The following is a 12,520-nucleotide window of genomic DNA, read 5'->3' on the forward strand; positions in this document are numbered from 1 at the left end:
GGGTGGTTGGGTGGTGGGGGGGCTACGTCCTTCTCAGCTTGCGTGTTTGTGTGTAAACTACTTATCGAATGTATGCGTGAGTACACCACGTGTGTGTGTGTAAGCCACGCTTGTATGCTGTGTGTGTAAGCCATGTGCGCGTGTAAGCCATGTGCGCGTGTGCCATGTGTGTGTGTGTGTGCCATGTGTGTGTGCCATGTGTGTGCCGTGTGTGTGCCATGTGTGTGTGTGCCATGTGTGTGTGTGCCATGTGTGTGTGTGCCATGTGTGTGTGCCGTGTGTGTGTGTGCCGTGTGTGTGTGTGTGCCGTGTTTGTGTGTGTGTGCCATGTGTGTGTGTGTGCCGTGTGTGTGTGTGTGCCATGTGTGTGTGTGTGCCGTGTGTGTGTGTGTGCCATGTGTGTGTACCTTGTGCGTGTGTGTGTGTACCTTGTGCGTGTGTGTGTGTACCTTGTGCGTGTGTGTGTGTGCCATGCGTGTGTGTGTACCTTGTGCGTGTGTGTGTGTGTACCTTGTGCGTGTGTGTGTGTGCCATGTGTGTGTGTGTGCCATGTGTGTGTGTGCCATGTGTGTGTGCCGTGTGTGTGTGTGCCGTGTGTGTGTGTGTGCCGTGTTTGTGTGTGTGTGTGTGCCGTGTGTGTGTGCCATGTGTGTGTGTGTGCCGTGTGTGTGTGTGTGCCATGTGTGTGTGTGTGCCGTGTGTGTGTGTGTGCCATGTGTGTGTACCTTGTGCGTGTGTGTGTGTACCTTGTGCGTGTGTGTGTGTACCTTGTGCGTGTGTGTGTGTACCTTGTGCGTGTGTGTGTGTGCCATGCGTGTGTACCATATGCGTGTGTGTGTACCATATGCGTGTGTGTGTACCATATGCGTGTGTGTGTACCATATGCGTGTGTGCCATGTGTGTTCCATGTGTGTGTGTACCATGTGTGTTCCATGTGTGTGTGTGTGTACCATGTGTGCCATGCGTGTGTGTGTGTGCCATGTGCGTGCCGTGTGTGCCATGCGTGTATACTATGCGTGTATGTTATGTATGCTAGCCATGTTTGTGTTTTAGCCATGTGTGTAAGCCATGCGTGCATGCTGTGTGTAAGCCGTGTGTGTGTCAGCTGTGTGTGTAAGCCATGCGTGTAAGCTGTGTGTGTGTCAGCTGTGTGTGTAAGTCATGCGTGTATGTTGTGTGTAAGCCGTGTGTGTGTAAGCTGTGTGTGTAAGCCATGCGTGTAAGCTGTGTGTGTGTCAGCTGTGTGTGTAAGCCATGCGTGTAAGCCGTGTGTGTGTCAGCTGTGTGTGTAAGCCATGCGTGTAAGCTGTGTGTGTCAGCTGTGTGTGTAAGCCATGCGTGTCAGCTGTGTGTGTAAGCCATGCGTGTATGCTGTGTGTAAGCCATGCGTGTATGCTGTGTGTGTGTCAGCTGTGTGTGTAAGCCATGCGTGTAAGCTGTGTGTGTAAGCCATGCGTGTAAGCTGTGTGTGTAAGCCATGCGTGTAAGCTGTGTGTGTAAGCCATGCGTGTGTAAGCTGTGTGTGTAAGCCGTGTGTGTGTCAGCTGTGTGTGTGTAAGCCATGCGTGTAAGCTGTGTGTGTGTAAGCCATGCGTGTATGCTGTGTGTGTGTCAGCTGTGTGTGTAAGCCGTGTGTGTGTCAGCTGTGTGTGTGTCAGCTGTGTGTGTAAGCCGTGTGTGTGTCAGCTGTGTGTGTGTAAGCTGTGTGTGTCAGCTGTGTGTGTAAGCCATGCGTGTATGCTGTGTGTGTCAGCTGTGTGTGTAAGCCATGCGTGTATGCTGTGTGTGTCAGCTGTGTGTGTAAGCCATGCGTGTAAGCTGTGTGTGTAAGCCATGCGTGTAAGCTGTGTGTGTCAGCTGTGTGTGTAAGCCATGCGTATATGCTGTGTGTGTCAGCTGTGTGTGTAAGCCATGCGTGTATGCTGTGTGTGTCAGCTGTGTGTGTAAGCCATGCGTGTAAGCTGTGTGTGTCAGCTGTGTGTGTAAGCCATGCGTGTATGCTGTGTGTAAGCTGTGTGTGTGTGTCAAGCCACGTGAGTGCTGCAGTATGCTATACATGTAAGTTACACGTATAAGTATGTGCTCATAAGCTTGTGTAATATTACATGCATAATGTATGTGAGCTATTTATAAGTCGCGTGCATAAGCCAGGAAGTGTGTTTGTAAGCTGTGTGTGTGTTGTGTATAAGGTGTGTGTGTGTTGTATAAGGTATGTGTGTCTTGTGTATAAGGTACGTGTGTGTTGTGTATAATCTGTGTGCGTGATGTAGAAGCTGTGTATATGGTGTATGTGCTGTGTATAAGGTGTGTGTTGTGTATAAGGTATGTGTGCTGTGTATAAGGTGTGTGTGTGTTGTGTATAAGGTGTGTGTTGTGTATAAGGTGTGTGTGTGTGTTGTGTATAAGGTGTGTGTGTTGTGTATAAGGTGTGTGTGTTGTGTATAAGGTGTGTGTGTTGTGTATAAGGTGTGTGTGTGTGTGTTGTGTATAAGGTGTGTGTGTTGTGTATAAGGTGTGTGTGTGTGTGTTGTGTAAAAGGTGTGTGTGTGTTGTGTATAAGGTGTGTGTGTGGTGTGTATAAGGTGTGTGTGTGTTGTGTATAAAGTGTGTGTGTGTTGTGTATAAAGTGTGTGTGTGTGTTATGTATAAGGTGTGTGTGTGTTGTGTATAAAGTGTGTGTGTGTTGTGTATAAAGTGTGTGTGTGTTGTGTATAAAGTGTGTGTGTGTGTTGTGTATAAGGTGTGTGTGTTGTGTATAAGGTGTGTGTGTTGTGTATAAGGTGTGTGTGTGTTGTGTATAAGGTGTGTGTGTTGTGTATAAGGTGTGTGTTGTGTATAATGTGTGTGTGTGTTGTGTATAAGGTGTGTGTGTTGTGTATAAGGTGTGTGTTGTGTATAAGGTGTGTGTTGTGTATAAGGTGTGTGTGTTGTGTATAAGGTGTGTGTGTGTTGTGTATAAGGTGTGTGTTGTGTATAAGGCGTGTGTGTTGTGTATAAGGCGTGTGTGTGTTGTGTATAAGGTGTGTGTGTGTTGTGTATAAGGTGTGTGTGTGTTGTGTATAAGGTGTGTGTGTGTTGTGTATAAGGTGTGTGTGTGTTGTGTATACGGTGTGTGTGTGTTGTGTATAAGGTGTGTGTGTTGTGTATAAGCTGTGTGTGTTGTGTATAAGCTGTGTGTGTTGTGTATAAGCTGTGTGTGTGTGTTGTGTATAAGGTGTGTGTGTTGTGTATAAGGTGTGTGTGTGTTGTGTATAAGGTGTGTGTGTGTGTGTGTTGTGTATAAGGTGTGTGTGTGTGTTGTGTATAAGGTGTGTGTGTTGTGTATAAGGTGTGTGTGTTGTGTATAAGGTGTGTGTGTGTTGTGTATAAGGTGTGTGTATGTGTTGTGTATAAGGTGTGTGTGTGTTGTGTATAAGGTGTGCGTGTGTTGTGTATAAGGTGTGTGTTGTGTATAAGCTATGTGTGTGTGTGTGTGTGCGATGTTTAAGGTATGTGTGTGTGTTGTGTATAAGCTATGTGTATGTGTGTGCGATGTTTAAGGTATGTGTGTGTGTGGTATGTGTTGTACATTCTAGTCGGCAGTGGCAAGTCGGTAGGAGGCTGTGGCTGCTGAACCTGCTCTGCAGAGTTACCACACCGGTCTGACCGGATCCAGACTTGGTGCGGGGTGGGTGGGTGAGTGAAGTGAGTGAGTGGGTGAGTGGGTGGGTGGGTGAGTGGGTGAGTGGGTGAGTGAGTGGGTGAGTGGGTGGGTGAGTGGGTGGGTGAGTGGGTGAGTGGGTGGGTGGGTGAGTGAGTGGTTGGGTGGGTGAGTGGGTGGGTGGGTGAGTGGGTGGGTGGGTGAGTGGGTGGGTGGGTGAGTGAGTGGTTGGGTGGGTGAGTGAGTGGGTGGGTGAGTGGGTGGGTGGGTGAGTGGGTGGGTGGGTGGGTGAGTGAGTGGTTGGGTGGGTGAGTGAGTGGTTGGGTGGGTGAGTGAGTGAGTGGTTGGGTGGGTGAGTGAGTGAGTGGTTGGGTGGGTGAGTGAGTGGTTGGGTGGGTGGGTGAGTGAGTGGTTGGGTGGGTGAGTGAGTGAGTGGTTGGGTGGGTGAGTGAGTGGTTGGGTGGGTGAGTGAGTGGTTGGGTGGGTGGGTGAGTGAGTGGGTGAGTGGGTGAGTGGGTGGGTGGGTGGGTGAGTGAGTGGTTGGGTGGGTGGGTGGGTGAGTGAGTGGGTGGGTGGGTGAGTGAGTGAGTGGGTGGGTTAGTGGGTGAGTGAGTGGGTGGGTTAGTGGGTGAGTCGGGTCGAGGTGAGCCCAGGATGGGTGTTGTTATAGAGGTAGGCGGGGGAGGTGGCGAGCTCACACCGTCTGTGCATGCTCACCTGGGCTCACCTGGGCTCACCTGTACCCACAGGTGAGAGCGCTGCTGCATCTGTCCAGGCGTGTGCCCCAACCTGGGCTCGCTTCAGGTGAGTGCTGTACACGTGTGGGGTGAGGGTGGGGTGAGTGAGTGTGGGGTGAGTGTGCGGTGGGTGAGTGTGGGTGAGTGTGGGGTGAGAGTGGGGTGAGTGAGTGTGGGGTAAGTGTGGGGTGAGTGAGTGTGGGGTAAGTGTGGGGTGAGTGTGGGATGAGTGAGTGTGGGGTAAGTGTGGGGTGGGTGAGGGTGGGGTGAGTGTGGGGTGAGTGTGGGGTGAGTGAGTGTGGGGTAAGTGTGGGGTGGGTGAGGGTGGGGTGAGTGTGGAGTGAGTGTGGGGTGGGTGAGGGTGGGGTGAGTGTGGGGTGAGTGAGTGTGCGGTGGGTGAGGGTGGGGTGAGTGTGCTGTGGTGCAGCGGTGGGGAGCAGTGGTGCAGCGGTGGTGCAGCGGTGGGAGAGCGGTGGTGCAGCGGTGGGGGGAGTGGTGGGGGAGCGGTGGTGCAGCGGTGGGGGGAGCGGTGGGGGAGCGGTGGTGCAGCGGTGGGGGGAGCGGTGGTGCAGCCGTGGTGCAGCGGTTGGGGAGCGGTGGGGGGAGCGGTGGTGCAGCGGTTGTGTTAGGAGCACTGCGACTCCACAGAACGAGTCCTGGCAGAGAGAGAGAGAGAGCCAAGTTCGATTCCCGCACATGGCCACCCACCAGCAGCGATGATGGCAACGATTTGCACCGGCCTCCCCTAGGTCGACTCGACCTGAAATGAGTGAACCTGGTGCTGTGGTGTCACTATCGCCGCGAGGGAGACAAAGGCGGCCGGGCGTGGTTGCTGGTCACCCCATCCCCCCCATCGTGTGCCGCAGCTGCGGCGGCCTTCATGGCTGCTGCTGCTGCTGCTCGCGAACTGCACTTGCCCAAAAAGTTAGTTTAGGCTATACGGGGATCTTTATCTTTGTTTGCGTGTACGCGCGCGTGCGTGTGTGTGTGTACGCGCGCGTGCGTGTGTGTGTGTACGCGCGCGTGCGTGTGTGTGTGTACGCGCGCGTGCGTGTGTGTGTGTACGCGCGCGTGCGTGTGTGTGTGTACGCGCGCGTGCGTGTGTGTGTGTACGCGCGCGTGCGTGTGTGTGTGTACGCGCGCGTGCGTGTGTGTGTGTACGCGCGCGTGCGTGTGTGTGTGTACGCGCGCGTGCGTGTGTGTGTGTACGCGCGTGTGTGTGTGTACACAGTGTGTGTGTACACAGCGTGTGTACGTGTATGTGTGTACGTGCGTGTGTGTGTGTGTGTGTGCGCACGTGTGTGTGTACGCGTGTGTGTGTGTACGCGTGTGTGTGTACGCGTGTGTGTGTGAACACAGTGTGTGTGTGAACAGTGTGTGTGTGTACGCGGGTGTGTGTACGTGTGTGTGTGTGTGTACGTGTGTGTACACTGTGTACGTGTGTGTGTGTACGCGTGTGTGTGTACGTGTGTGTACACAGTGTGTACGCGTGTGTGTGTACGCATGTGTGTGTGTGTGTACGCGTGTGTGTGTGTACGCGTGTGTGTGTGTACGCGTGTGTGTGTACACTGTGTGTGTACGCGGGTGTGTGTGTACGTGTGTACGTGTGTGTACACAGTGTGTGTGTGTACGTGTGTGTACGCGTGTGTGTGTGTACGCGTGTGTGTGTGTACGTGTGTGTGTGTACGTGTGTGTGTGTGTACGTGTGTGTGTGTACACAGTGTGTGTGTACGCGGGTGTGTGTACGCGTGTGTGTGTACGCGTGTGTGTGTACGTGTGTACGTGTGTGTGTGTGTACGCGTGTGTGTGTGTACGTGTGTGAGTGTACGTGTGTGTGTGTATATGTGTACACAGTGTATGTGTACGCGTGTGTGTGTACGTGTGTGTATATCTACACAGTGTATGTGTACGCGTGTGTGTGTACGTGTGTGTATATCTACACAGTGTATGTGTACGTGTGTGTGTACGCGTGTGTGTGTGTACGTATGTGTGTGTACACAGTGTGTGCGTGTACGCGTGTGTGTGTTTGTGTACGTGTGTGTACACAGTGTGTGTGTACACAGTGTGTGTGTACACAGTGTGTGTGTACACAGTGTGTGTGTGTGTGTGTACGTGTGTGTGTGTACGTGTGTGTGTGCACACGCCCGTGTGTGTGTGTACACGCCCGGGTTCGATTCCCGCTCACGGCCAACACTGGCGACGATTATCTGCACCGGCCTCCCCTAGGTCGACTCGGCCTCGAATCAGTAACCCGGTAGCAGCTGACTGAACAACGCCACTGGGGAGACAAAGGCGGCCGGGCGTCGTTAGGGCGATACGGAGGTGGGGGGGGGGGATCGTTAACTTTGACTGTCAATGACGCTGCGCGTGCAACTAGCAAACACAAAGGTTACCCATGTAGCCCTCACAGACGTGCCGGGGCAAGTGCTCCTAGCGCAGCAGCGCCCAGTGAAGGGCGGAGCGGCACACGTGGGAGGGGGTGGTTCGCCACGCCCGTCCGCCTTTGTCTCCCCTGCGGCGATGTCGCGGTGAGCCTCTTGCACGTGTGCCAGGCCGCTGGTGGTGCGCGCACAGCTCCCGAGGAGCTTCTCCGGCTGGTGAATGACTCTCAGGGGTGGGCTAACCGTTGCGCCACCGCTCCCCACGCACACAAAGATCAAAGATCAAAGATCCCCCATATAGCCTGTAACAGACTGTAGGGGCAAGTGCTGTTAGCGAGCACCTGTGAAGGCCGGAACGGTACACGAGGGGGTGGGTGGCCAGCACCACGCCCGACCGCCTTTGTCTCCCCCAGTGGCTATGTTTACACACCGCACCAGGTACTCATTTGAGGCTGAGTCGACCTAGGGGAGGCCCGGGACCGGTTCAGATAATCGTCACTGGTGTTGGCCGGGAGCGGGAATCGAACCCGGGTCGCCAGGTTCATAGCGCAGCGTAGCGCTAACCGCTACACCACCGCTCCCCCCACACACGCACACACACACACGCATGCACACACACACACACGCACACACACACGCACGCACACACACACACACGCACACACACACGCACACACACACACGCACACACACGCACGCACACACACGCGCACGCACGCACACACACGCACGCACACACACACACGCGTCTATCTGGATGTCTCCGTCTCTGGTATCTACCTTGGATGTATCTGGGATCTATCTGAAATATTGAAACGTCGAAGTTCAATTTTTGTTTTTTAAACCGTTACTTTCACCCCCTTTTCTCTTTTTTAAAATCGAATTCCGCAAAACGCAAACAATTATCGCCGCCTCTCCGCTTTGACAACTGTTGGTTGAGCCGCGACCCCCAGCACAGCTGACCGGGACGCTCGCTGACCCACGCCGGCGATACGCCGAGCCTCTGTGTACAGACAAAGTTACAATCCTCGCGTGAAGACGCCTCCAAGTCGGCTTCGAGATTTAAAAGCGAGGCGAGAGAGAGCGAGAAGGGAGAGAGAGAGAGATTAGACGTGTGAGCAAATGAAAGTGAAATACTGAACAACAGATATGAGACACTTTCAGCCGAGGGGATGGCATAGCCATAAGCATGAACATCCACCCATTAAACCGATGTCATTACGAAACTAAAAGCTAAACGCATTTTTTATTTTATTTTACCAAGTAAGGCCCCGCATAGCTGTGTAGCTATTTTTCAGAATCGCCACCTGGCCATCGTACAATAATAGCTCTCACCGAAGTGGCCGATATCAGAGAGAGAGACACGCAGACTCCGAATATACAGCAGCAGCAGCAGCAGGCGTCAGGGTTGGGATCGAACCCACGACCTCCTGCATACCAGGCGAGGGAGTTAACATCTCGCAGGGTTAGCGGAGACATCACCGTCGCCGTACTGATCTTCGTCCAGCAGTGGATAGACCACCGCGACGATTACATCATACTACTTGTTGTTGTTGTTGTTTGTCTTTAGTTTGTTTTTAGTTTGTTGTTGTTGTCTTTAGTTTGTCTTTAGTTTGTTTTTAGTTGGTTGTTTGTCTTTAGTTTGTCTTTAGTTTGTTTTTAGTTTGTTGTTGTTGGTTGTTAGTTTGTTGTCCTTCTCCCTCGCACCTCCAGTCAGCGCGGTCGCCTACGTACGGTGGTGTGAAAGAAGTTCAGCATCTACACTACAGTACAATTACATCTACACTACCGTACAATTACATCTACACTACAGTACAATTACATCTACACTACAGTACAATTACATCTACACTACAGTACAATTACATCTACACTACAGTACAATTACATCTACACTACAGTACAATTACATCTACACTACAGTACAATTACATCTACACTACAGTACAATTGCATCTACACTACAGTACAATTGCATCTACACTACAGTACAATTACATCTACACTACAGTACAATTACATCTACACTACAGTACAATTACATCTACACTACAGTACAATTACACAATTAACGCTGACCCCCCCCCCTCTCACCCCCCCCTCACCCCCCCCTCTCACCCCCCCCTCTCACCCCCCCCTCTCACCCCCCCTCTCACCCCCCCTCTCCCCCCCTCTCACCCCCCCTTTCACTCCCCCTCTCACCCCCCCTCTCACCCCCCCTCTCACCCCCCCTCTCACCCCCCCCTCACCCCCTCCCCTCTCACCCCCCCTCTCACCCCCCCCCCTCTCACCCCCCCCTCCCCCCCCCCATGCTCCAGCATGGAGCTGGCGTCCCTGATCTCCGACGCGCTCCCCTGGGCCCCCCCCTCCCTCCCCCCGCTCCTCCCGCTCCTCGCCGGCGCGCTGCCGCTGCTGCCGCTGCTGCCGCCGCTGCTGCTGGCGCTGCTGGCGCTGCGCGGGCTGCACCGGCTGCTGTTCGGCCCGCTGGAGGTGGTGCGGGCGATGCACGCCACGGGCTACCTGCCCCCCGAGGCGGGGCTGACGCGGGAGGAGATGGCGCGCAACGTCGCCCGGCGGCGCCAGCGCGGCGACCTGCCGCCCGTCTACCCCAACGGCTGGTACCGCGTCGTCGACTCGAGCCGCGTGCCCCCCGGGCAGGTGGTGCCCGCGGTGCTGCTCGGTGAGTTCCGGACGGCCCGGCGTCCCCGGCGGCGCCCCGGTCGTTCTCGCTCCGCTCCGGTCCGCTCCGCCGTTGGCTCAGCCCCTGGCTCACCCTGTCGCTCGCTCACTCAGCCCCTGGCTCAGCCCCTGGCTCACCCTGTCGCTCGCTCGCTCACTCAGCCCCTGGCTCACCCTGTCGCCCGCCCGCTCGCTCGCTCCTCGCCCGCTCGCCAACTCGCTGGGAACCAGGCTGAACGGCCAGAGCCGGGCACGGGGGTCGGGGCGGCTGCTGCGGGGGCGACTTCTCAAGGGGCGCCACTCGAAGCGTCGCCGCCGTCACTCCACGGCCGCGAGACCCGCGCCGCCCCCCACTCCCCCCCCCCCCCCTGGGAACAGAGCCTTGACCCTCGCGAGGAGGAGTGTCTGTGTGTAGGTGTGTGTAGGTGTGTGTAGGTGTGTGTGTAGGTGTGTGTGTGTAGGTGTGTGTGTGTAGGTGTGTGTAGGTGTGTAGAGGTCTCACTCCGAATCAGTCGAGCGGCAATATCTTTTCATCGGTTGCGTAACGCTGTGTGGAAGCTACCTGGTCTGTCGCTCCGCACTAAGCTTCAGGTCTTCTCGGCCACGGTCATTCCCTCCCTTCTCTCCGCTTGCGAAACGTGGACCCCCCTAATGGAACATCTTCGCCGGTTGGAAACATTTAGGCTGGCCTGCCTACGATCCATCCTGGGTTTAACCAGACTGGATTGTGTGAGGAGCTCACAAATCCTTGAAAGATCTGGGCAGGGTCCCATCGGTGAGCTCCTCCGGCAGGCAAGGCTGCGATGGCTGGGTCATGTAGCCCGCATGCCCAGCCACCGCTTGCCGAAACAGCTTTTGTTTGGCCGGATTGGGGGGGCTAAGCGGGCGTGGCACGGGCTAGAGAAGAGATGGAGTGATGTGGTGCGGGAGGACGTGGAGCTGAGTGGACTTGCCGATGGCTGGTACCAGCGGTGTCAAGATCGGCCTCTGTGGAGGAGGCTCGTGAAGGATGCTACTGGGCAGTTGGAGGCAGTCGCCCTCCAACAACAACGGAGGGCGGAGGAGCGACGCTCACAACAACGAGCGGAGCGCCGGGTGGCTAAAGCACAGCAGGTTGGCACAGTAGGGGGCACAGGTGGTGCATCAGCCAGTCATCTCAGTCAGTCGACCCGTGGCACCTGGGTCTGCCCAGTGACCTCCTGCCAGCGGGCGTTCGACACTTCACGTGGCCTCACGGTGCACATAGCCTGGCACAAGCGTCGTGGTGACGTCACCGCCACTTAGTGGCGAATGGCGGTTGTTGTGTAGGTGTGTAGGTGTGTCTGTGTGTAGGTGTGTGTCTGTGTGTAGGTGTGTCTGTGTGTAGGTGTGTAGGTGTGTGTGTAGGTGTGTGTAGGTGTGTGTAGGTGTGTGTGTAGGTGTGTGTGTGTAGGTGTGTGTGTAGGTGTGTGTGTGTGGGGAGCGGTGGTGCAGCGGTTAGCGCGCTGCACTACCGCTACGAACCTGGCGACCCGGGGTTCGGTTCCCGCTCACGGCCAACACCGGTGGCGATTATCTGAACCGGTCCTGGGCCTCCCCTAGGTCGACTCTGCCTCAAATGAGTACCTGGTGTGGTGTGTCATTATCGCCACTGGGGAAACAAAGGCAGCTGGGCGTGGTGCTGGCCACCCACCCCCTCGTGTGCCGTGCCGACCTTTATAGGTGCTCGCGAACAGCACTTGCCCCTACAGCATGTTAAGGCTACACGGGGGGATCTTTGTCTTTGTTTATGTAATGACGACTTGACACACTTGTCTTGAGATGGTCTCTTTATTGTAGAGACACGTTCACTCGAACTGGCGCAGACTCCAACGCAACAGCCCCAAGTCTCCCGCGCATCTCCCTTATACACGGTCCGAGGCCACGCCCCCCCCTTCCCGAACCTTCTCGCTGATTCTAGACCGCTCGCTCCACCAGCTGACTTCACCGTCCTCTTCCGTCACCTGACCACTCTTCTATTCTTGATCATTCTCGTAGCCACCAGTCCACTCGCACTGCAGGCTGGCTCCCCTGTCATTACCTCCCGTAGTCGCCAGTTCATTCGTACTGCAAGCTGACTCCCCTGTTATTACCTCCCGTAGCCGCCAGTCCATTCATACTGCAGGCTGACTCCCCTGTCATTACCTCCCGTGGCCACTAGTCCCTTCGCACTGCAGGTTGGCTCCCCTGTCATTACCTCCCGTAGCCGCCAGTCCCTTCGTACTGCAAGCTGACTCCCCTGTCATTACCTCCCGTAGCCGCCAATCCCTTCGCACTGCAGGCTGACTCCCCTGTCATTACCTCCCGTAGCCGCCAGTCCATTCATACTGCAGGCTGACTCCCCTGTCATTACCTCCCGTGGTCACTAGTCCCTTCGCACTGCAGGCTGACTCCCCTGTCATTATTTCCCGTGGCCACTAGTCCATTCGTACTGCAAGCTGACTCCCCTGTCATTACTTCCCGTGGCCACTAGTCCATTCGTACTGTAGGCTGACTCCCCTGTCATTACCTCCCGTAGCCGCCAGTCCATTCATACTGCAGGCTGACTCCCCTGTCATTACTTCCTGTGGCCACTAGTCCCTTTGCACTGTAGGTTGACTCCCCTGTCATTACCTCCCGTGGCCACTAGTCTATTCGTACTGCAAGCTGACTCCCCTGTCAATACTTCCCGTGGCCACTAGTCCATTCGTACTGCAAGCTGACTCCCCTGTCATTACTTCCCATGGCTACTAGTCCATTTGCACTGTAGGCTGACTCCCCTGTCATTACCTCCCGTGGCCACTAGTCTATTCGTACTGCAAGCTGACTCCCCTGTCATTACTTCCCGTGGCCACTAGTCCATTCGTACTGCAAGCTGACTCCCCTGTCATTACCTCCCGTGGCTACTAGTCCATTCAGACTGCAGGCTGACTCCCCTGTCATTACTTCCCGTGGCCACTAGTCCCTTTGCACTGTAGGTTGACTCCCCTGTCATTACCTCTCGTGGCCACTAGTCTATTCGCACTATAGGCTGGCTCCCCTGTCATTACTTCCCGTGGCCACTAGTCCATTCGACTATAGGCTGG

General features: G+C 55.3%; 1 protein-coding gene across 4 annotated transcripts in view; it reads left to right on the forward strand.

Moving 5' to 3' along the window:
- LOC116957437 (cholesterol 7-desaturase nvd-like) overlaps positions 1 to 12,520 on the forward strand; it is a 53,786-nt gene that overhangs the window by 197 nt on the left and 41,069 nt on the right. The window contains exons 2-4 of one of the 4 annotated variants that reach the window (XM_076056151.1): positions 3,576 to 3,675; positions 4,390 to 4,444; positions 9,077 to 9,438. In XM_076056151.1, coding sequence (XP_075912266.1) covers positions 9,078 to 9,438 — 361 coding nt within the window. In that variant the 5' untranslated portion in view covers positions 3,576 to 3,675; positions 4,390 to 4,444; position 9,077. Of the gene's footprint in view, positions 1 to 3,575; positions 3,676 to 4,317; positions 4,445 to 9,076; positions 9,439 to 12,520 lie in introns of those variants that run through there. The other 3 variants (XM_076056152.1, XM_076056150.1, XM_076056153.1) reach the window with 3 other exon arrangements.

Source organism: Petromyzon marinus, chromosome 74, assembly GCF_048934315.1.
Source record: "Petromyzon marinus isolate PM22_M1 ecotype Great Lakes invasive population chromosome 74, UKy_Petmar_22M1.pri1.0, whole genome shotgun sequence".
In the NCBI taxonomy this organism is placed as follows: Eukaryota; Metazoa; Chordata; class Hyperoartia; order Petromyzontiformes; family Petromyzontidae; genus Petromyzon; species Petromyzon marinus.